We start from the raw sequence: 22,501 nt of genomic DNA, 5'->3' as shown, positions 1-22,501 counted from the left end.
TAAAAAAAAATTATATATATATATATAGAGGCCTTTTGGTTACTAAATGTAGACTGTTTAAAATGAAGTATGGAATTCTTTTGATTCTTTCCACTCACTGTACAGCTTTAAATATTAAACCTTACATCTTAAAGATGAAATTGTAGCAAAAATATGATCTTGACCTGATAATGTACTATTTAATTCAAATATTTCCCAGTTGAGAAGGGTCTAAGAGCACATGTTCACATGGTACTTATACTAAACAAGCTCAACATTCTCCAGCTGAATACATGATTTTCTAGCAATGATAGATTTTCTGTTTTAGGCTGACTAATACAGGCAAAGCAGATCAGGATAATGGTTTATGAGAAAATTGGTCTTTCTATATTTGGTGGGATGGGGGACCAGAGAAACATGGTCCTCAGTCCTGGGGCAGTCCACAGGGTGGAGCTGCACTAGAGCTGTGGACTCCAAGCACCTGTCTTAGGACTGCTATACTTCAAGTTTCAGCTTCATGGCAAGAAGTCCAGTGAGCCTATGTTTCCTGGGCCTTCTCCTGCACAGCTAGAATTTGAGAAGCAGTTAGAACTGTGGGTCCCAAACCCTTCCACTCCACTGCAGCAAGCCTAGAAGTTTGGCAAGAGAAGAGCATTTTTCAACAAATCTGTTTCGTGGAAAATTATCCAATTACCTTTGACAAATGTGATAGATGCTACATTTAAATTAGTTAGAACTATTTGCAAAATAAAAACCTTGATTCCACAGGATCCTCAATCCCAAATGTCTGGTTGGCATATTTTAAAGATATTTATGATGCACTAATGATGCTTCATTCAATTCAAAGGCTCAGTTTCAATTACCATGGATTTCATTCTAGATCTGAAAGTTTATTCACTTCCACAAACTGCAACCTGACATCCTATGTCAGTTATAACCAGGGATCCTGGTTTTCTCCAATTTAAAAAAATCCCCAATTTCCAGTTAAAAAAAAAAAAAAAAAAAAAAAAAAAAAGTAACCCCAAATCCACATTTGTCCATGATTGAAGTGAAACACCACTTCCATCCATCCATCCGAAGACCAGCAACTGGGGCTGTAAAACAGTCCACAGCAGAGCAGCACTAGAAGCTACCCTTTGAACTCTTTAAAGGGTGCTGTTTAAAGGGCAGCGTGGCTTTCCACTGCCCTTTGAAAAGCAATCGGGTTCTCTGGTGGTATCAAAGGGGCTACACTTTAAGCAGTACCAGAAAACATGATAATATTTAAAGGGTGGTGGGGAAGCAAGGCTATTCCTGAGGTTTCTGTAGGGCAGGGGGATAGCTTTGATTGCTGCCTCCCCCAAAACCTGCAGAACTGGACTGTTCCCTGGGCCTAAGGCTGGGCACTAACACTTGCAGGCGTTCTAGCTATAAGCATGTGGCCTCTCTCAGCCGTCACGGCACAGGCAGGCTTTAGCAGCTATGAGGGTGTGGGGGCAGACCCCTCCAGCCAGAACATCAGCCAAGGAGCAACCATACCAGCCAAAAAAGCTGGACTTGTGTTGGTCCTGCAGCTGGGACACAGCCCCCATGCTCAGTCCCACTGATCAGGCAGGGATTAGCCCTCCAGGTGCCACTGATCAGCTGCCCCCTTGGTCAATCCATGTCCAGTCCCCTCAATCTAAGACTGGGAAGAAGGAAGCATCACTGGGTGCCTTGACAGCTCAGTGCTGGGTGAGCTACCAGGCAGGAGAAAAGGAAGAGCCAGGGACTGTGGGGTACTGGTGACAGGAACCCTTTTACACTACAAGTAAGCATACGGTCATTACAAGTGGTGGTAGAAAAGAACAGGGAAATTACTCTTGGAAAGAGCTAGTGGTTTGTGGCAGAAGCACTAGGTTTGAATGCCTGTATGCTCATTGTTTAAGGCAGGAAAAAGGCATTTTTCCCTGGACAAATGTCCAACTTATCCACAGGGCTGGACTAAAACATATGCTTATATTGAAACATATGCTGTCACATGGCATCGATGAAGTTTACAGCTAAAGCTATGAGATGTCATATTTATCTAAAAAAAGACAGACAGTGCTGCATATAAAGAAAGAGCACATACACTTACAGTACCATAAAAAAGTTTTAAGAATTAAAGAATATATTCCAAAAATCAAATCAAATATGCAGAACCACCTAGTGTCTGACCACAGGTGTCAAGTGGGCGAGCTACTGATGGAATATTGCCTTTAGTTATAAATATTCTGACTTCTGAAACTTCCAGACATAAAAGCATTTTTCATTTAGTCTATGCTGGTTTCTAAATTGCTACAAGTATTAAATGCTTCCCGTAATGGTCCCAGACATCATGAATAAATGCATTTGCAAATTCTTTAAAGGAGTCATGTATTACATGCAGAGGAAAAAAGGATAATAAGATCAATTCATAGTATAAGATTTCTTAATCTTTGTGGAAAACTAATTTGTAGCCAGGTCTGTTGTAATTTTGAGCTATTGTAAAATTAAAAAATAAATTATCTTTCTAACTGACTATATTACTTGAAAAAAAATCAAGAGGATTGACACCTTTTGTAGACTTTTTATTTACTAAACCTGTGAAATGTAAAATTTGAAGAGTTATATTCAACTTTTTGGTGTGACTGCCCTTTAAGGATAGCTACTGTATGAACTGCAAAACATTTCTTCTTTAATTTTTACTGTGGTTCATGGTTCAAATTCTAAGTGGTCTCTGTGTTTAATTTTTTTCTTCCTCTTTCACTCCTAATCCCTCTTAATAGAGAAGGGTCTGGAATATGCTTCTCTTTAATGAAATTCCCTAAAAACACACTCAAATGCAGATTCCTCTGAATACTGGAGTCTATCCCTGAACAAGCTGTGCGAAAAGGCAGAATTTTCAGACATTTCTCGAGCTAGATGAAGAGGGGTAACTTATGCGAAGAAAAAACAAGCCAAAAAATAAGACCCAAAAAAATAAAAATCAGTATTGTGCCCAAAAGAGGAAGTCAGAAGCAGGGGAGGAAGATGGGTAATATAAATTCTAACTGGCTTCCATCTAAAATATCAAAAAATAATTTGGATCAATATTTCCACTCTGTAGGTAAGCAAAGGTTTCAAAGGCAAAGACTGGGATCTAGTATCTATCTGGAGTACACAGGTGCTAACTGCAAATCAAAAGACAATATACCTTAAATCTGCGCTCAGTCACAGAGATATCAGGATTGTCTTGCCTACGATTTTCATCATCTCTGCTAAAGAGCATTTAGGTATTTTTCATAGTAGGAAGATTTTCAAATAATAGGATCACAGAAAGGTAGAACTAGAAGGGACCTCAACAGCTCATCTAGTCCAACCTTCGTCAAGATGGGACCTTCCCTATCTAAACTATCTTAGACAGGCATCTGTCTAGCCTAGAGGTTTTTCAACCTTTTTGGATTCAAGGCACCCCTCCAACTGTTAGCTCCTAGTTTTCAGCTGTTTTCTTTTACTATGGAAAATAGAGCATTTTTTCTTTTGCAAAGAACTCTGATCACAACAGGTTAGCATATTTAACACTATGGATTATTTGAAATGCTGAGTTTGGCTTATGAATTAGTTTGCACACCTCACAGTGTTTGGCATCCTGTGGCAGCCTTGAAAGCATCTTACAGCACCCTGACTGAGAATCCCATATCTAGCCTATTTTTAAAACTGCATGAACCACCAAGCACAATGGCCGAAACATCAAAAACAATCTAGTTTACCACTGGTAAAGCAGGGAAACAAGGGCATTGTCAGTGACCCATCAACAAAAGGACAGTTATTAAAGTGTCACATTTCCCACATAGCAAATTTTTGCATAAATTTCATACGACACGGGACTGGAAGAAATCTCATGGATCACTGAGTCCACTCCCGTGGTCCTAAAGGCAGGAATTCTAATATAATAAAAGCCTTAGTCTGTCTGTTTGTAATGCGATTGGCTGGCCCAGGCCATAACATAAAGACATGAGGCAGCAGAGGCGGTCAGGAGCACAATGTGGCGCAGCATGGTGCACAACCCATGGCCGCATGGTGCATTGTCTGCCATAGGGCACAGCGTACCCCCTGTCACAGGGCGCTCCCTGCAGTGGGCTGTGGCTGCGTGGAACACCTCCTACCATGGGATTCAGTGCGCTGCCTGCCGGAGGGTGTGGCCATGTGGCGCAGCACACCGTGCCATGCCTGCTTCCCACCCCGTCGCCTTCTGCTCCCTGCTGCCTGTTGTTGGGAGGTATGGCACACCCACAGACCACAGCAGGGAGCAGGAGGCAGAGCGGAGGGAAGTGGATGTGGCATGGCATGGCGTGCAACCCCGCAGCAGTGCGCCCTGCCCTGGCAGACCATGCCCCCGACCACCTGCCCTGCTCTCTGGCCCTGACCAACTCCGCCTAGGGAGGGGAAGTGAGGAGGGAAGGTGGGGGTGGTTGCATGCAGCTGGACACCGAGCAGGGGCAGTGAGGGGCACAGGGTGGTGGCTACAGCAAGCTTCACCCCTGCCCTTCCTGAAAGGCAGTGCAGGGTGGAGCAGTAGGAGGTGGGGCGGGGGGGGGTGGGCTGGGCTCTGTCTCTGCTCTGTGCCTTTGTGCCTCACTGGCACTGCTTGGCTCCCTGGTGCTGCACCCCTGGACAAGCCGCTGGACTCTGATTGCCCCACGACCCAGCTCAGCTGGGTCCCCGTTCATGGTGACTGGGCCCCAGTCGGGCTGGGTTGTGGGGCAATTGTAGCCTGGTGGCTCCTCCAGGCATGCAGTGACGGGGAGCCAAGGGGAGGGGGGCTGTGTTCCCCCAGTCTATGCACAGGGCAAGGGTGGGCTGCAGCTGTGGGCTGTGCTCAGCCTCTGCTCCATGCCTTGCTGTCGCTGCATTGACAGCAGTATGGCACAGAGCCATGCGAGTCCTGCTGCTGGGCAGGCTGGGCAGTGAGGCACATGGTACTGTGCTGCTGTCAATGAAGCAGCAGCAAGGCATTGACAGAGGCTGAGCACAGCCCACAGCTGCAGCCCTCAAGCTGGGGGGCCACAGGCTGCGCCCCTGGATGAACTGTGGGGCTCTGATTGCCCCATGACCTGGCCGGGGCTCCATTCACTGGGGCCCTGGCCAAGCTATGGGACGGGGGGGGGAAGTGGGCCTGGACCCAGACCTGAAGGTGGGGGGGACCGGACATGGGCCTGTGTCCCTGCCTGCCCATCATTCTTGATGGGCAAATTTGCTAGTATAATATAATCCTGTTCAGGTACTTATCAAACTCTGTCTTGAAACCAATTATTTTGGGCCTTACTATTCTTATTGGAAAGCTGTTACAAAATCTCACTGCTCTAGTAGTTAGAAATTTTTTTCTAAGTTTATTTACCATCAACTTATACCCATTTCTGCTTGTGCCAATATTGTCCGTTACCTTAAATAATCTTAGCCATCCCTTGTGTTTACAACTGCACCTCCCAAATGCTTTTATAGACATCAATTGTATGCTTCCCTCAGCTTCTATATTGCTAGATTAAAAAAAGCCAGGTTATTTTAGTCTTCTCCTCTAAGACAGGATCTTCATTCCACCAGTCCTTCTAAGAACTTTCCTCTGTACCTGGTTTAGTTTGGCTTAATCTTTCCTAAGCATGAATGGCCGGAACTATATACAGTAGTCCAGATGAAGTATTAGTATTTTGTTTATTGGTACTAGAGCTAGAACAAAGATAATGAAATACTCTTACCTGTTGTGCTCCATCCCCACTAACAATAGAAGCAGGTAGAAGAGGAATTTCACTATTTATAATCTGAGTGGTATCCAGTAACGGTGGGTGCTCAGCCATAATTGATAGTACATTAATTCACAGGATCACCTATAAAGAAAATACCAGTTATATGATGTGTATATATTTTATATTTGAAGTAGTAAAAAGAGCCCTTTGTAGCATCTTCTAAAACGGTGTTAAGTATTAAAAAGACAATCTTACCAAAGTAAATGCACTTTAACACACCTCACAAGAACACTTCCTAAAAGATAGCTTTCAGAATTTTGTGAAGTGCTACTCTAAGTTATACTTAGTCACATTTTACCCTTTCTAGTGGACACTGGCGATGCATAGGGGGTGCATGCGGGTGCATGTGCACCCCCTGAGATTGGCTATGCCCCCCTAAGATTGGCTACCGCTGTGCGGTTGTAGATCACCACCCTCTCCCCCGCACTGTGACCACCTGCAGGCGGTCCCTGCTCCGCCCACCCTTGCCGCCTACATCACCATGGTCACCTGCGGGCGGTCTCTGCTCGCCACCACCACCAATGCCTGCAGGAGGTCACTGTGCCCCACCAGCCTCAGGAGGCATGAGGCTTTCATGCTAGTGGATGAACCATATGAAGGTTTGAGTCTGTTAAACTCAGCTTTGTTAGCTCAGTGATTGTAACTTAGGCAACACAGGCTCATTGGTTTAAAATTCAGAGATCCCCAAGTTGATCCTCACCATCAACATTGTATTATACTAGAAAAGCTTGAAAAGTGCACAGATGCTTTACAAATACATCTGTAAAAGAGAACTAATACACCATATGTAAGCCAATCTAACATCAACCTTGATAGCCAAAGAATTTGAGGTCTCAGTAGTGATTCTGATGCCTTATCACCAATTTGCATTACTAATTTAATAAAATAAAGCTGCACACTATTGTTGCACATCAGATTTTTTTATTTTAATTACAAGAGTATATTCAATAAAGTTACAAGCCAGAAGAAAAAAACCCCTACAGTATATTAGTCAACAGTGATGGAGAGAGTGGAGTGCACGTTTTATTCATGACTGCAAAAAAGAAACCCCACGTGTAATTTTTAAATCACATACTTCGATAACATTTTATGTGCAAAGTCATTTGTGGCTCAAAAGCAGAAATCTGTGTATCAATATTTTATACCCTACGGTGACCATGTGAAACATTCAGTTTTATCTCCTATATAAATTTTATTGATGTAATTTTGGAATATTTAGAATTCTTGTATTTTATGAAAACAAGCAACTACAAGGCAGAGGTAGCAAGATGACAGAAAAATTACTCCTTCAGAAGTCTCAGATTAATATTTCCAAGATGTAAACTTCTAACACAGTGATAAAAACAGGGCTGATGTTTACTATTCACAGTATTTTATATAATTTCATTTTAATAAACTTCAAAAATGTCTATTAGAATTAAGAGAAAATCCCATCAGATAGCTTGGGAACTGACAAAAAAGGCTTAGTAATGTTTGGCTCCTTAAAGCTAAGTTCTAACTAAACTAAGTATCTGGAGATACTTATCTGGCTGACTGAGTACAAATAACCAGGAGATCAACATTTCAACTTGTTTATACCTTACCAGGCTGAGATCGTGGACTGGAGTTTGGCATGCAGAGTCTTCATGAAAACAAAAGATACAGGTTTAAGATGTGAAGAATAATTTTAAAGGCTTTATTTAATATTAAAGCACAATTATTCTGTTTAACACACAAATGTAACCTTATTGACATCTGTTCTCACAGGCTCAGCTCTCCTACAAACGTTACTAGAGTAAAGTGAACAACTTATGAAATTACTTTAAATTTAGCAAGCAAATAAAAGGGTAGCATTTAATTCGCACAGGTTAAAGTTGATGACAATAAAAAAAAAAAAAAAAAGAAAGAGTAAAAACCACTTAAAAATGAACATAGTTCCTTAAGATAGAGGCCCCAGCAGTGGAGGAGGGAGTAGGGCTAGGGCTGGGGCCAGCCGGAGTGGGGCACAGGATGGAGTCGTGAGCAGCTCATCCAGGGGGTATGGCTCCCGCTGTTACGCATGCCCTGGGAGGCTGGGGGGGGAAAAATGTGTGGCCCCAGATCTGTACATGGTGCGAGGGCAGGCTGCTGCTGCGGGCTGGAGCAGCGCTGTGCTCTTCCTGGTAGGGAGCTAGGCTGGACTGCACTCGGGGCAGGTGGCGACAGCAATTCTATCAGCTAATTGGATAAAAACGCCAAAAAGCCCTGCTGAATTCCTGATTGATATAGACATTGGACGAGTCAGGTCAAACTAATGGGATGCCTCTTTTGGACATGCACTGTGCTCAGTACAGGGATGTGCTGAACTGAAAGTAAGTGCCAGGGTTTTTTTTGGTTTTTTTTTGTGTGACTTTAAGCAGCCAAAATCATAACTGAAAGTCTGAAGATAAGACCAAGCATGCGAAGAGTGATAAATAAGTAAAAGATATGGACTGTTTAGTAAGCAAGATGTAAACAAACTGTGTTTTTATGACCAAACAAAATTAAACAATTAGAAACAAAGAATAAGGGATGGACATATAAGATGAAGAATTCTCCTGGGAATGATCAACCTCAAGAAAGGACTTAAGTATGTAGAGAACCAGTTAAACAGGAGCTCCAGTGTTATGCTGTGACCCAAGGGTTAACGCAATCCTTAGATGTACAGAACCTAAAGTAGTAAGAGGCTTCTTTTTCTTTCTCCAGCATTGAGTGCAGTCATTACTTGAATGCTTTGGACGGCTTTAGCATCCTTAAATATGGCATGAAATGTATAACTGATTTGAATACGTCAGGGTCAGAGCTTTACTATATGAAATTTCTCCTCATTATTTGGGTGATGCAACTGCCACTTAATTTCAGATAGTTTTTCAATACTCATTAACCAGGAAAAGTGACTTCTGAAATATGAAACGAAGAAGTTGTATACATTATTCAACTTGGTTGCTACTCTCGAACAAGAGAGGCAATATCCACTAAATAGAAAGCATTATGTTCACCTGCACAGGAACAGGTAGTGTCATATTATAAATGGAATTAGACCTCACAAAGCTATATCAAAACATCACGTACTATGCTGGCCCTTTCATTGCAGCTGGATTTCCTTGGGCTGTGACCCAACAACTAGAATTTTTAGATTGTAGGATAAATTAGGACAGACAAGTTATTTCTCTATGTGGTTCCTCCAACAGTTACATAACTGGGGTGTTTTCAGATGTCCAATTTGTACGCGTGTTCCACTGAAGAAATGACCTGAAGATTGAAGACATTGCCTGAGTCCACTGCCTTGACCAGACAGGATGATGACCAGGGACCCTGGTTTTCTCCGATTAAATCTGAAAACTCGAGATTTAAAAAAATCCCAAATCCACATTTTCCCCCTGATCAAAATGATATATATTTTAGTGGTGTTTCATTTTGATTATGGAAAAATGTGGATTTTGGGTTACTGTTTTTAAATCTGAAAATTGGGGATTTTTTTTTTTTTTAAATCAGAGAAAACCAAGATCCCCGATGACACAGATCATTCAGTCTATATATGTACCTCAGCCATCCTTGTGACTCAAGTATATGGGGGTATAGGACTAATATGGCAGCTTCACTGCATGTATTCCATTGAGAGACATCCAAGCAGCAGACTACATAGGAGATGCATGCTTGGAACCTAGCTACAGAGCAGACTGCAGTACTGTTCTATGGAAAGAGACACCCAAAACAGGTGCATAGTAGTGCACAGGCTGGACTGGTGTTTGTATTTATAAAAACAAGGATATTTTTCAGGAAGGCTTCTGAAGCTACGTGCAGCCCTGCTAAACAAGCTTTAATACAGTCAGAAGTCAGAGCACTGAAGATACAACAACAGAGAAGAATGCAATTCAAAAACTACTTAGTAAGCCTGTGTGTGGAAACACATCCACTTTTTATTTCACTAAAGAGGCAAATAATTTTTTAGACCATTTAATTGGTTTAATTCTGTGCATGTAGGTAGTAAAGCCTCTACTAGCATCTAATGAATTAAATACTCTCTCTTTACCACTAAAATGAAATCTGAAGAAAAATGTGCCTCACTGAAAAAGTTAGGATGCAGACATACAATACACTTATATCAATGTAAGACTCATGTCCAGAATAGAGATATGACCAGGTTTCTAAAGCTATAATGTTTCTGTAGCTGTGATGATTGAGGAAATATGCAAAAAGCAATTTTTATTTTTTTTTTTTATAATTACCTTTTGTTAGATCAAAAGTTTACCTTCCTCTTCATTTTTAAGGAGCCATTTCGATAAGGTGTTAAAAGTAATTGTTCCACCTAGTACTTAAACTTGGGCTGAATCTGCTTTGTCATCAGACCTGAGAAAAGACATTTTTTGTCCAAAAGCCTGTGTAACACTTCTCACAATTATGCATTTAAGACAATAATAGATATAATTACCAATCAAATCTTGCAACTCTCCAGAAGCAGCTGTCCACAGTAGGTGTTATTACAGAAGCTCACCACTGGGTGGAAGCGGACTAGTAACAGCCTGCTTACACTGGGTAAATGCAGGGGTGGGCAATTATTTGGGTCTGCAAGCCACTTAAGGAGTTTTTGGAAACTGTCATAGGCTGGGTCAGCACCCTCTCCCCGCCACAGCAGCTCACCAAGCCTCCCTATGCATGATGGGGCTTCACATGGGCAACTGGTGCCTCCCGAGTCTGGGGGGAGCACCCACAGAAGCTGGCAGCAGGGATGGCACATGTCCCTGTGCCCCACCTACCAGTCACCTATGGGGCTTCAGGTGGGTGGCAGCTTCAGTAGGACCACCACCAACACTGCTTCCAGGTTGCCTTTCCACCCCAAGGAGGGGCTGGAGCTGCTGCCCAGCTTCAGCAATGGTAACGTCTGGGTATGGAGGTAGCAACCAGGCAGAAACTAAAACCAGGACCTGGTGGTGGAGGCAGCCACATCCTCCTGGCCACTACAGAAGCCTTCTTGCTGCTGTTACCCAGAATCTGCCCCATGGCTCTCCTCCCCACAGCCACTAGTACACAGCCTCAGCCCCGGCCCATGCGGAGGTGGGGAAGGGGTCAGGTTCCCTGCAGTGCCTGCTCCAGACATGATGAGCAGCAGTGGCAGCTGGGAAGAAGCTGCTGCTCAGCAGGGGAAGGGGAGGAAAAAAGCGGGGCCCGGCTGCCTTTCCTTCGCCACTGCTGGGTTCTGCTTGCTGCCGCTGCCTGGAGCCCACACTGGAGCTGCCTTGCAGCTCCTTGCCCTGCTGCTGTCGCCTCACTGGGCCCAGGGGTGGCACTGGGGGTGGAGAGGAGAGCCCTGGCACAGGCTCTGGGTGGCAGCAGAGAGAAGGGCCTAGCAGTGGCAAGGGGAAGGGGGCTGGGCCCTGCTTTTTTCCCTGCACCAAGCAGCAGCTTCTGCCCAGATGCCACAGCTGGGGTGGACAGGTCCAAAGCAGATGTTAGAGGCCCCAACCCCTTACATAGGGTGGGCTGGGGCCAGGTCTCCACACTCAGCCCAGGGCTTGGGCCCAGTTTGTGTGGGTCTTGACCAGTCTCCACAGGGCTGGCAGCAGTGACAGTCAGAAAGAGTCGCCACTGGTGGGAAATGGAGTCTGACCGCAGAGCTGCCCCAGGTTTGCTGTGCACACAGGGGCAGTGGGATGTGCTAAGGGCCAGATGGCACCTGGGCCAGCAGGACTGAGGGACCTGCCACAGGCCAGACAAAGTCTGTCTGTGGGCTGGATCTAGCTCATAGGCTGTATTTTGCCCACCCCTGGGTAAATGGCCACCCGGTAATGAAATAGACTACGGCTGTGGGCTTACAATGTGTATAGCAGTATACAGGCACTCCTGACTTCTGAAGGAGTAACTTTACCCTGGAACAGAGTTATCTGTTCTACAGCAGCATAGGGCAGATAACAAATGGTGCATTTAAAACTTGTGTAAACATGAATTAAGAAGAAAACTAATAGAAGAATGCATAGGGAGGGTCTGGCATAAGATTAGCCAATTCCTCTGTTCTAACAGATGTTGAAACTGTTCAGGAACTAGTAGAAAGATGAACATAAGGCCAGAGGCACAAACAGAAGCTTGAGCATGAAATGACCAAAAAGCTATTGGTTTAGATACTGGTGGGAAGCACACAAATTCTTCCATGATTCTTGTTACAGCTTCATGAGAGAATATAATGGAATTGTCAACTATGAAGTGAAAAGCACTGCAGCAGCAACGCCTTATGCCATACTGAGAGCATTTCTAGACAGTCGCATGGAATTTAGTGACAATACATGGTTCAGTATGCCTGATAGTGTGGAGTAAAGAGAAGCATGATGTCAATTACTCCATGCCTGATATATTCCGTTTAGAAAGATATAGATCTTCCTTGGAGACTCCTTTCTGCTACTGAATAAAATGAACTGGACCTGTAATAAAGCATGGCCTTTCTAAACCCAACATGTATCAAAATGCCATGCTGTCAGATACAGGAAGAAAAGTTAGAATTACTTATTATCCCATTGGTTTGAGTCAAGGTCTGGCCTGAGAGGTAGATGAAGAACAGTGGCTATCCCGCAGCTGCTGGAGCCAGAATGGCGATGGTCACATGGAGATTACTACTGAATTGTTTGCCCTATGGATTCTCTTAAAGATTTTTCTACTGACAATAATGGAAATACTGGTCAAGTCAATTGATGAATGTAAGTGTTAATAGGAACAAAATTTGTAATTTTCTCCATTGACTGTACCACTGAACCATTCATATGGATGCATGCTGAGACTATTGAAGTCTTCTGAATACCCAGCATCTAGATTTGTTAGGGTGATTTGCTGGTGTATAATAAATCCCGAGTGTTTTTTTTTACATTAATACACAGCATTATATTGTACTCTCTCACATAAAGCACCCCCCCAAAATTCAGTTGCTGAAAATTGGGGTGCATGTTATAAGCAAGGAGTATAGTAATAGTTTCAGTCTCTCTCAAAGGAAATAAAAAATTATGTTGCACCTGCTGCACTGGAGTCAGCACAATGGGCAAGCAGGGTCAGCTGGGCAGATGTTGACATTTTCTCTTTCCCCTAAAAAACCATCTGTGCGTTATCAGAGACTGTTAAATACCTAGAGAAGTAGCTCCTATAAAGTGATGGGAAGCAATGGAAAAGGGGGAGCTAGATTTAAGTAATTAATCAGCATGTAGGTGTCAAGTGCCTCATTAAAATGCATTTAATCAACGATGGACCCTTTGCAGACCTAGAAAAGAAAAGGAGCAGAAGGTCTTCTTTTCAGCCTTTGACATTTACATGAGGGTTCATACAACCACTGCTGAATGGAGTATAGGGAAACTGACCTGTTTTCAAAAGAGAAGTCTGCAGCTCACTATTTTCCCTTTTTGTTGCAGGTAAACAGACTTGTAGGGACTAACGATTCCCAGGCCACTCTTTCAGTAACAGTAGTCAACCATCTTCTTTGATGAGAGCATTGCTCTCAAATGATCAGTCTTCCATTGTTATCTCATATTCCCAGGAATTACAAGAATTCTGCAGCCAAGAGCAGCCTCTCATTATTATGGCAGAATGCAAAACTGCATTCAAAGACATCTGCAAAGATTACCTTGCCTTAATTTAAAAAAAGATCACAAACAACTCTTTGTAGTCTCATGGCAGTTTGTTACTATATTCTGCATATTTGTAATAATAAACTAATTGGTCCACAAGTAGTCTGAACTTCAAGATTATGTTACTGGAAAATAGCTTTTCCTGGCAACAAAGTCACAGTAGTTCATGCCTTTGGCAGCCAATACAGCTTCTGGCTGTCGCTACTTCTTTTGCCAGTGACTGTTGCACCTATCTCCAATTCCCTTGTGGCAAGTAATAGCTTTCCATAGCACCTGGTAGAATAACAATTTATTTCTGCTTTTTTACAGGTAGATATAATAAGAGCAGGAATCTACCATATCATCCAAAGAGGTAAAAAACGTGCCTCATTTTTGGCAAGGGTTACTTTGGTATTGACTCATGGAGAACATCCAATGGTCTAAACAAAGGTTTTGTTAACCCTCATCAAGAAGATCCTGGAGAGTATATACACAACAGTTTTTAGCAATTTCTGTAAAACTCTACAAGCACAAGGGACTTGAAGGTAAGAAAGACTAATTTTACTGCCTTGACTAGACAAGATGACAACTAGAGCTAGAGAAATTCCATGGGAAGTAGAAGGAAAGGACTCCTTTTCCTTCAATTGTTCCTGTGCATAGATCTATTCTGTACCAGTATCATATTTACTCCTTTATAAATCCTTCAGGTGGTTAATGCAGGAACCCCAGCAGGTGCAATAAAGTCACGCTGTCTAGTGCACAGTAATGGAAGTGACTCAAGCAAGGAGTGGTGCCAAAGCACATGCATATGATTATACAATATTGTGACAGACTAGACCCCCCTTTCAGAATTTAACTAATTTAGTCTTAGTCACAAGTAAGCAGGTGAAGCCTTGTCACTAATCATAGAATCATAAAGAGTTTAACGGTTCCAAGTTCAAATGGTAGAACAATAGATACAGAGTACTTTGAAATCTACCCTTGCTCATGAGCACAACTAACAATCAGTGCCATCCCAGCAATGATCTCTATTTCTACTTCTATACCAGGTGTAAATCTGCAGCTACTAACAGAGATTCAAACAGACTTGTGTTGCTAGCTCAGCCAATGCACTATACTGGGCTAATAACAAGGAGAACAGTGGGAGATCTCAGCTCAGTCCTGACATAAAACAGTCATATGGTATCAGAGTATTGTGTACCAAAGGCAGGTTTGGTGTGGACGGCAGCTGCTCACTCAGTGCCCTCGGAGTAAGAATTGAGAGATTCTGCACTCAGAACCCTAGTACTAGGATGCTTAGGAAGGAGTTTGGATTGATGCCAGTGTCAAACCATGTGCTAGAAGTCCAGTACGTGTACTGTGACAAGGAGTCTCCCAAATTTTGGGGAAAGTTGGATAAACCAACCTAATTTTGAAGAGGGTGGAGAAGGTTAAAGTATCCCTCTTCTCCTCCAGACTGCTTAACATTTCCCTCACAATCTTTCTTAATACAAGATTTTGAAGAAATCTTGGAAAAGTTCCCTGGAGGCTACTGAAGCTGAACTCAAGACAACCCCTATGACCTGCTGTATTTGTGGAAGGGGTGGTCACAGGGCCAGGATCCCTCACACCCAACAGAATAATCCATGAGTAATGTGTTCAGAGATGAACCTTCTTGAATTTTGTCCATCTTGTTAGAAAAACCTACAAATATTACATTGGTAGCACTGCATAGTGACTCTTCCCCTTTAAAGGGGTCTGCCAGCTTGCAAAAAAAGCCTGCAAGTGGTGAGGGGGCTAAAGAGGGCTAGGGAAAAGGCTGGGCTTAACTGGGAGATAAGCCAAGGCCCCAGAAAGGAACAGGCACTAAAAATCTAGAAAGCTGCCTAGAGGAAACATCATCAGGCAGACAGGCTATAGCTGAAGCAGGCTGCAGGTGGGGCAGGAGGCAGCCAGGGGCCACATGATCAGGGATGGGTCTGGGCTTAGACAGGGTGGCTAGGGACAGATATTCAAAAAGCCTGAGCCTGAATTGATTAAATTTTTGCAGGTTAGTCTAATCTGCCTAGATTGAATCAGTTTTCAACAGTACAGACATTTCTTCTGGACTGAAGAAATGCAGGCACATGCCTGCAGTGGCTCAATCTGGAAGCTGGGGGGCCCTAGAGCAGCCCTCCCTTCCACACTGCTGAGCTGAGTGGGGGGGTATGGGCCAAGCCCTAGCAGGACCTCTGATTAGGGAAGGGTCTAAACCCCCACCCTGGCCTGCACAGTCCCAGGCTCTCTCTACTTGGTGCTCAAGGGATGGGAGAGTTGCCAGACCCTAGCCCTGGGCTAGCACTCCGAGGCAAAAGGGGTGTGTGCAGTGCATGCATCTGTTGATAATATTGAGCTTTTCAATCTCCGTCTCCCTGCTTCTTGATGCTGTCTACAGCAAACTTTACAGGCAAGCCAGCAGGGGACTAACACCACAAAGTTTATCACACCCCATCAACAAAACAAGAGTCTGTCTCATTAGTTCTAGCTCTTCTTAAACAGTTTTTTCCAAGAAAGGAACAGAGAGATATTACCAGCTTACCTGTTGATTAGCTCCAAAAAGCCTTAAGTGGACACTGTCCTGTCTCAGTCAAATTGGAGACACACACCTCTCAGCATTAGCTAGCAAACCACATGCTGGCTAGGGTCCATGTGGCTGGAGTCCATGCTATGGGAAATGGGAGGAAGGGAGGGAGAGCAGTGAGATAGCAGGCAGGTCCTGCTGTACCTGCAGTCTCTGCCAGAGCTCTGGCTAGGGAGAAGAGGGGCAGGCCCAGCCCTGTTCTCAGGAACAGAAAGCACGGTCAAGGGCTGCAAAGCATCTGGGATGCTAGGGGACTCTGGTTTAACTTGAACTAGGAGAGGGTCTGGGACAGATGTTGTATAAACCAGTTTGACCCAAATCAGTTAAGTCGGACACTGCATTCAACCAGGTTTATCTTAAACCAGTTTCAGCCATTTTGAAACTGGTTAGTGTGTACTGAACTTATGGGCTAGGGACAGACATTTAAAAAGCCTGAACCTGAACTGATTCAATCTTTGCAGGTTAGCCTAACCTGGCTAGGCTGAACTGGTTTTGTAACCAGGCAGACATCCCAGAAATGCAGACATGCCTGCAGTGGCTCTGGCTAGAAGCTGGAAGGGGTGGGGAGGGGGAAGGCATGCTAAAACAGCCCTCCCTTCCTTCCACAGCTGAGGGGGGTATGGCCAGGCTCTGGCAGGACACTTCAATTAAGGAGAGGTTCACCCCACTCCTGAGCAGCCCAGCAGGAAGGGTTTAAATCACCCCTAACTCAGTGTTTATCATCGCATTAAGAAAACATCCCATTAAGAAAACTTTACCAGCTATCTGCTGATTCCATTTTTGTCCTGCGTGCCACAGCTTGGAGGCAGCCAGCATGTGGCCTGCTAGCTAATGCTGAGAGGTGTCTGTGAGGGACTGGGGGGGAAATGCCTGCTTAGCAGAGTGGGGGGAGGGAGCAGAAGCTAGGCTGGGGCAGGCAAATTTTTTGCGATGAGGGCCACTTACTGAGTTGTGGCAAGCCATCAAGGGCCACATTACAGGCAGTCAGGGGCAGATATATATTAAATTTTCTGAATTTTTAGGGGCCCTGAGGGCCGGACAGAATAGCCTGGTGGGCCAGATCCAGCCTGCGGGCCGCATTTTGCCCACCCCTGAGCTAGGCAGACACCTGCAGAGACTGCTGGAGCTGGAGCCTGGGAGCAGATGGGAGGGACCAGTTCTGCTGTGGAGCAGAGCACCCCGCCCAGCCCAGACAGCATGCTGGGGGAGTCTGATTTAATTTAATCCAGCGAGGGGTCTGGGACAGACATTGCATAAACTGGTTTGACTCAAATCGGTTAAGTCTGACACTACATTCAACCAGGTTCTTCTCTGTCGCAGAGCACGGAGGTGCCCTGCTCCTAGAGAGGGGAAACTGCCAGGGAGAGCGCCCTGGTAGGGAATAATGAGCACAGCTGTGGGTTGCCCGGGGCAACCAGGAAGTCAGCTGACCAGAAGGGGCAAGGCCTGGCCCTCAAAGCCCAGGAGCAGAGGCCTGAAGCCCAGCAGCCAGAGGGACAGGAGCTCCTGGAGTTAGGATGTGAGGAGAAGCCTAACGGCAAGGACAGCTTGACCAGAGTTGAGCAATGTTGTTATAGCCAGAGGGCGTGTGTTTGAGTTATAGCCAGGGGGCTCGAGTTTGTGTTGTTATGTATTACACTGGTGGCTAGGACGAGGCTATTAGGGGTTGGAGAAGGCCTCATTGGGGACTCACAATGAAGTGTGAGGACCCCAGCGCCAGAGCGGGCGCAGCATACTCAGGGGGAACCCACAGCAGCGTGGGGACCCCGGCGCCAGTGAGGGCGCAGCATACTCATAGGAGACCCACAGTAGCGTGGGGATCCCGGCGCCAGCAAGGGTGCAGCTTATGGGGTGCATAGACCCCAGCCCCAGAGAGGGGCATTTGAGAAGCCCAAGTTGGTCATGGCGAGCTCCAGAAAGGGGGCAACCTTACTGGAGAGCCCAAGCTGGGCCCGGCAAGCCCCAGACAGGGGGTGTCATGGAGAAGCCCCAGTGTGGGCGTGGCGAACCCCAGGAGGGGCACTACTGAGAAGCCCAGTGTGGGCGTGGCAAGCCCCAGAGAGGGGGCACTGTGGAGAAACCCCAGTGCGGGTATGGTGAGCCCCAGAGAAAGGGGTACTACTGAGAAGCCCCAGGGCGGGCGTGGCAAGCCCCTGAGGAAGGCCTAGTACAGCGGTAAACCCTGGAGAAGGGCGGAGTACGGTGTGGTAAACCCCGGCGAGAGGGGGTAGTAGTGTGGTGAGCCCTGGAGAAAGGGGGTAGCAGTGCGGTGGGCCTGAGAGACAGGTGGCATAACTGAGAAGTCCCAGAGTGGGCACAGAAGTCCCCAGGAGAGGGGCAGCTTTATTGAGAAGGACCCTGAGAGGGGTGACACTACAGAGAATGCCTAGAGTGGGCGCAGAGAGCCCTAGGAAGAGGGCAGCATTGGGGAGAGAGCCCCAAGAGAGGGGCAGCATTCTAGAGAAGTCCCAGAGTGGGCACAGAAGGCCCCAGGAGAGGGGCAGCTTTGTCAAGAGCATACAGAGGAGGCCCCAGAGAGCGGGCGAGCATATTCGACAGACCAGCGTCCATCCCAACTGCGAGGCTTGGGGCGTGGTATCAGGGGAGGTTGGAGCCATACGTAGCCCATAAGGCTAGGGTGCCCAGGAAGCACCCATCATACAGGGAGACCCTCGAGGAGTCCGGGAAGTCAGGGGGATGGAGGTCCCAACTAACCGTGCCCAAGGAGACGCAAGGCAGCCTCCCAACCTTATCTAACCATCAAAGACGTGGCGGGCGAGAAATAGAGGGTGCCCTTGGGCCAACTTGGCACGGAGAGGGGGCCTTAAGGAGATCATGGCCCTCCTGTAGGACCCCGCCGTGACATTCTCAAACTTTTTTATGTGCACTGAACATCTGTTCTGTTACAGGTTTAAACCAGTTCGCGTGTAATGTCTGTCCCTAGCCGGTATGAGCCCAGGTCCCTGAACTGAGCCAGCATTAGGCCACAGAGCCTGCTGGGGGAACATCTTCTCAGCATGATAGCTCCAGCTCCTGATTGCCAGCACAGAGAGTACAGCCCACAGCAGTCTGGCCTTGAGAGTCACAAAGGAAGAAGCTCCAGACAGCAGGACAACAGCCAGGTTCTTGAGATGCTGGGGTAAGCAATCATACCAGCTTAGGGGAACAAGGGAGTAGTACCTGGGCAGAGAGTGTTGTACATGCAGGCAAGTGATAGTGGGTTGAAGACCAGACCCAGAGAGGGCTGCAGGTCCAGGAGGAACCACTGCTGGAAACAGAGCCTAAGGGGAGCAAGTCAAGCCATGGGGATCCCAAGTCTCAACTGGCTGGGCCAGGTCCCAGGAGGGGCTGCAGCCAGGCCTCACCAGAACAGGGTAGCCACAGAGGGTCGAGTGTGAGCTGGGCCAGGGGCGTTGGAAGCCTGTACTTTACTGTGAACAGAGAGAGGGAGGGGGCAGGATGCCCATAGCCTGGAGGGGCAAGTATGAGCCCAGAAGAAACTAGGAACTGAGAATGAAGCCAGTGGGTCTGAGAGCCCAGAGGGAAAGTATGACGTCAGCAGGAGGCCAAGGAATCTAGCCCAGGAGGGGCAAGGACAGCTAGGGAAGAATAGCCCAAGCGTCTGTAAGATCGAAAACTGCACTCTCCCACTACTATGATCATAAACCTCAGTAGTGTCACTGGTGAGAAACCCCAGGGAAGGTTGAGTATAGTGTGCCCTAAAACCCCAGCTCCCACTGCATTGTGGGTTACCCCATGGAGGGGGAAGGCTAGGGAAGCACACTGACAGAAAAATACTTGGAGGGTTCAAGCAAGCAAGAATCAGAGGATCCACAAGCCCAGGGCCCAGAAAGGGACTGGGAGTGCAATCAGAGGATCCAAGAGTCCAAAAGATAGGGGCCACAGCCAAAGAGCAGGGCCCAGCCAATGGGTTGCAAGGGCATGGGAAGCTAGGGACTCATAGCCCGAAGGGCACAGAAGGTAGAGTCAGTGACTAGCAGCCCGGGAGTGATGTGCAGGGTTAAGGGGTCTGGAGGCCTCAACTAGCTCAGCGCAGGGCCGGGGCTCAGGAGGGGCCAAAGGTTGAGAGGATTACTACTGGGAAAAAACAAACAAACAAAAACAAAACCCCCAAAAAACCACAACAACCTGGTTAGGAACCTGCAGCCCAGAGAAAGGCAGGGTAAGAACCAGGGCCCCAGTGAGTAAGAAAAGGCTGGCAGCAATGTACACAGGAATAACTGCACGTCTAAAGAGTGGGACCAGAAAGGTACAGAGCTCCAGTGAGGGTTCAGGAAAGAGCAGGACCAAAAGGGTCCAGAAGTCCAGAGAGAGACTGGGAGAAAGTAGGACCCACATGAGATCTGGGAGTCCAGTAGCCTAGAGAGGCTGGGAGAATGATCAAAAGGTCCAGAGGCCTAGAGAGGGATCAAGGGGTTCAAAGGGCCTCGAGAGAGGCTAAGAGTGGGACCAAGGGGTCTGAAAGCTTATAGAAGGGAATGTAAAGAGAACATCAGAGAAGGATGCCACCTGCGAGACTTGGGACACGCTATAGGGGCAAAACAAAGCCATGCAATTAGCCCTTAAACAAGGCAATGACTGCAGAAACCAGGTAGTTATTAGGAGATCGGGTCTGGGAAGCTTTGGGGCAGCCTCCCTTTTATAAACCATAAAATACATCAAAGGCGTGTCAGATAAACAAAGGGGTGACTGACCCCAGAGAGCAAGCAGGGTAGAAAAAAAAAAAATAGGGTTTTTTTTTGGCCTCCAGGAGCTTACAGCCACCCCTGGAGGAGGCGCCTGCCACAATGGGCCAGAAAACATGAATCTCTCCTAAGCAAAGGCAAATGTGGAAATCAGAGTAATAAGTCTGACAGACCACATAGTTTTAATATCCCAGATATTTAGGTGCAAGAGTCATGAAATTAAAATTAAAGTAACAATCAGGCATTCTCTCGCCAGCTTGTACACCCCCTTCTTTACTCACTACACAAGGATGGCTAGAGCATATAGACAGACTGAAAGAATACTTCTGACAAAGTCTCTGGCCTGAGACGCAATGGAGCATGCACGTGTCTGCAATGGAGTATACAGAGGAACTAGCACTAAAAAAAAATTACTGTTACTCAATTGTCTATTGCCCCCCACATCTTAAAAATCTTTTCCTCAGCACATCTATTACCTACATGTAGGCCTGCTGTGGTTAGATGGCTTTCAGTATACTGTGTTTGTTGAAACTGCTGAAGTATTACGTTCTTGTACCGAGAATCTCTCAAATAAACCTCTTCCTGAACCTGTTTAGCTACCATCCCTACAGGTAGCAGCAGTTTGGTTTCCCAAAGAGATCCCAAGATACCAGCAATGGATTACACATCTCATAGCCCACTCCCTCATTCTGATGGTTATTGGGGTTGTAATGCATGTCAAGAGTCTCACAGATCACAGGTGACATGTACAGGGGCAGGGGAACACGTGCCCCCCTGAGATTGGCCCTCACTGGCTAGGGAGTGGAGGGAGACAGCTGGCACCCCCCCCCAGATTGTGGGGGTACCAAGAGAGGCATCGGTGGCACTTCTGGTTTTGCCACTGGCACTTCCGATTGGCTGCTTGGAGATCCCCTCCCCACAGTCAGCGATCAGCTGCTTATGCCCCCCAGTATCAGAAGGCACCAGTTGCCCATGTCACAGATTCATCCACTTTTAAAAACAATAGCATGAGAAGAGAACCAAAACTCAAGTTAGGATTTTAAAGTATGGCTGAAAGGGACCTCACAAGGTTATCTAGTCCAGCCCCTGCTCAAAGCAGGTCCTCGACTAAACCATTGCAGCAGTGTCTAACCTGCCCTTGAAGACCTGCAAAGTTGGAGATTCCACAGCTTTTCTAAGTAGCCTGCTTGACCACCCGCACAGTGAGAAGGTTCCTCCTAATCTTCAACTTAAAATTTCCTCTGCTGTAGTTTGAGGCCATTACTCCTAGTCCTGCCTCCTATGGCCACACTGAAAAGCTCATTTCCATCCTCTGTAACTTGCCCTTGAGGATTTGAAAGCTGTTATCAAATCTCCCCTCAGTCTTCTCCTTTGCCAACTAGATAACCCTAGTTCTTTCAACCTTTCCTCTAAAGTCTTGCTTCCCAATCTATTCACGTCCTTCTTGAAGTACGGGGCCCAAAATTTGACACAGACACGAATAGAGCTAGGATTTTGAAAAAGGGGGTCAGAAGGTACAGTGTCATGTTTCATCCCATAACAAGCTTTTCCTCAACAATAATAAAAAAAACCCCTAGAAATGTTACTAATGCCCCTTGGATACCTAGCATATATTGATCAATTTAAGATCCAAGGAAGAAGAAGAAAAAAAAAAAAAAAAAAAAAAAAAGCATAGCAGTCAGTGGCAGCTGACTGTTAGCTCCAGGGTGGGTAGGCACCTGGTGCCAAGGAGCTCCGCAACCAGTCCCGGCAATGAACAGAACTACTCCCTTCAGCCTCACACGAGTCCCTCCAGACACTCCACCATGGCCCCAAAATGCTCCATGCTGCTCTTTATGCATTGCCTTCTGCCTCATATGCCCCCTGCCTCCACTGTTC

The 22,501-nt window shown here is 46.2% G+C and overlaps 1 protein-coding gene and 1 long non-coding RNA gene across 6 annotated transcripts in view; one reads left to right on the top strand and one right to left on the bottom strand.

Moving 5' to 3' along the window:
• Window positions 1–22,501, bottom strand: part of FNDC3A (fibronectin type III domain containing 3A) — a 215,434-nt gene that overhangs the window by 170,195 nt on the left and 22,738 nt on the right. For 3 of the 5 annotated variants that reach the window (XM_025211750.1, XM_014522982.2, XM_025211752.1), the window contains one exon: window positions 5,694–5,822. In XM_025211750.1, coding sequence (XP_025067535.1) covers window positions 5,694–5,792 — 99 coding nt within the window. In that variant the 5' untranslated portion in view covers window positions 5,793–5,822. Of the gene's footprint in view, window positions 1–5,693; window positions 5,823–7,324; window positions 7,345–22,501 lie in introns of those variants that run through there. The other 2 variants (XM_025211754.1, XM_025211749.1) reach the window with 2 other exon arrangements.
• Window positions 18,877–20,941, top strand: LOC102376302. Its single transcript, XR_324602.1, has 2 exons — window positions 18,877–19,056; window positions 20,880–20,941. It is a non-coding gene; the product is annotated as an uncharacterized LOC102376302 (long non-coding RNA).

The sequence above is a fragment of the Alligator sinensis genome, unplaced genomic scaffold, assembly GCF_000455745.1.
Source record: "Alligator sinensis unplaced genomic scaffold, ASM45574v1 scaffold820_1, whole genome shotgun sequence".
Classification (NCBI taxonomy): Eukaryota; Metazoa; Chordata; order Crocodylia; family Alligatoridae; genus Alligator; species Alligator sinensis.
Note: the sequence above shows the minus strand (reverse complement) of the source record. Positions and strands in the feature narration are given on the sequence as shown.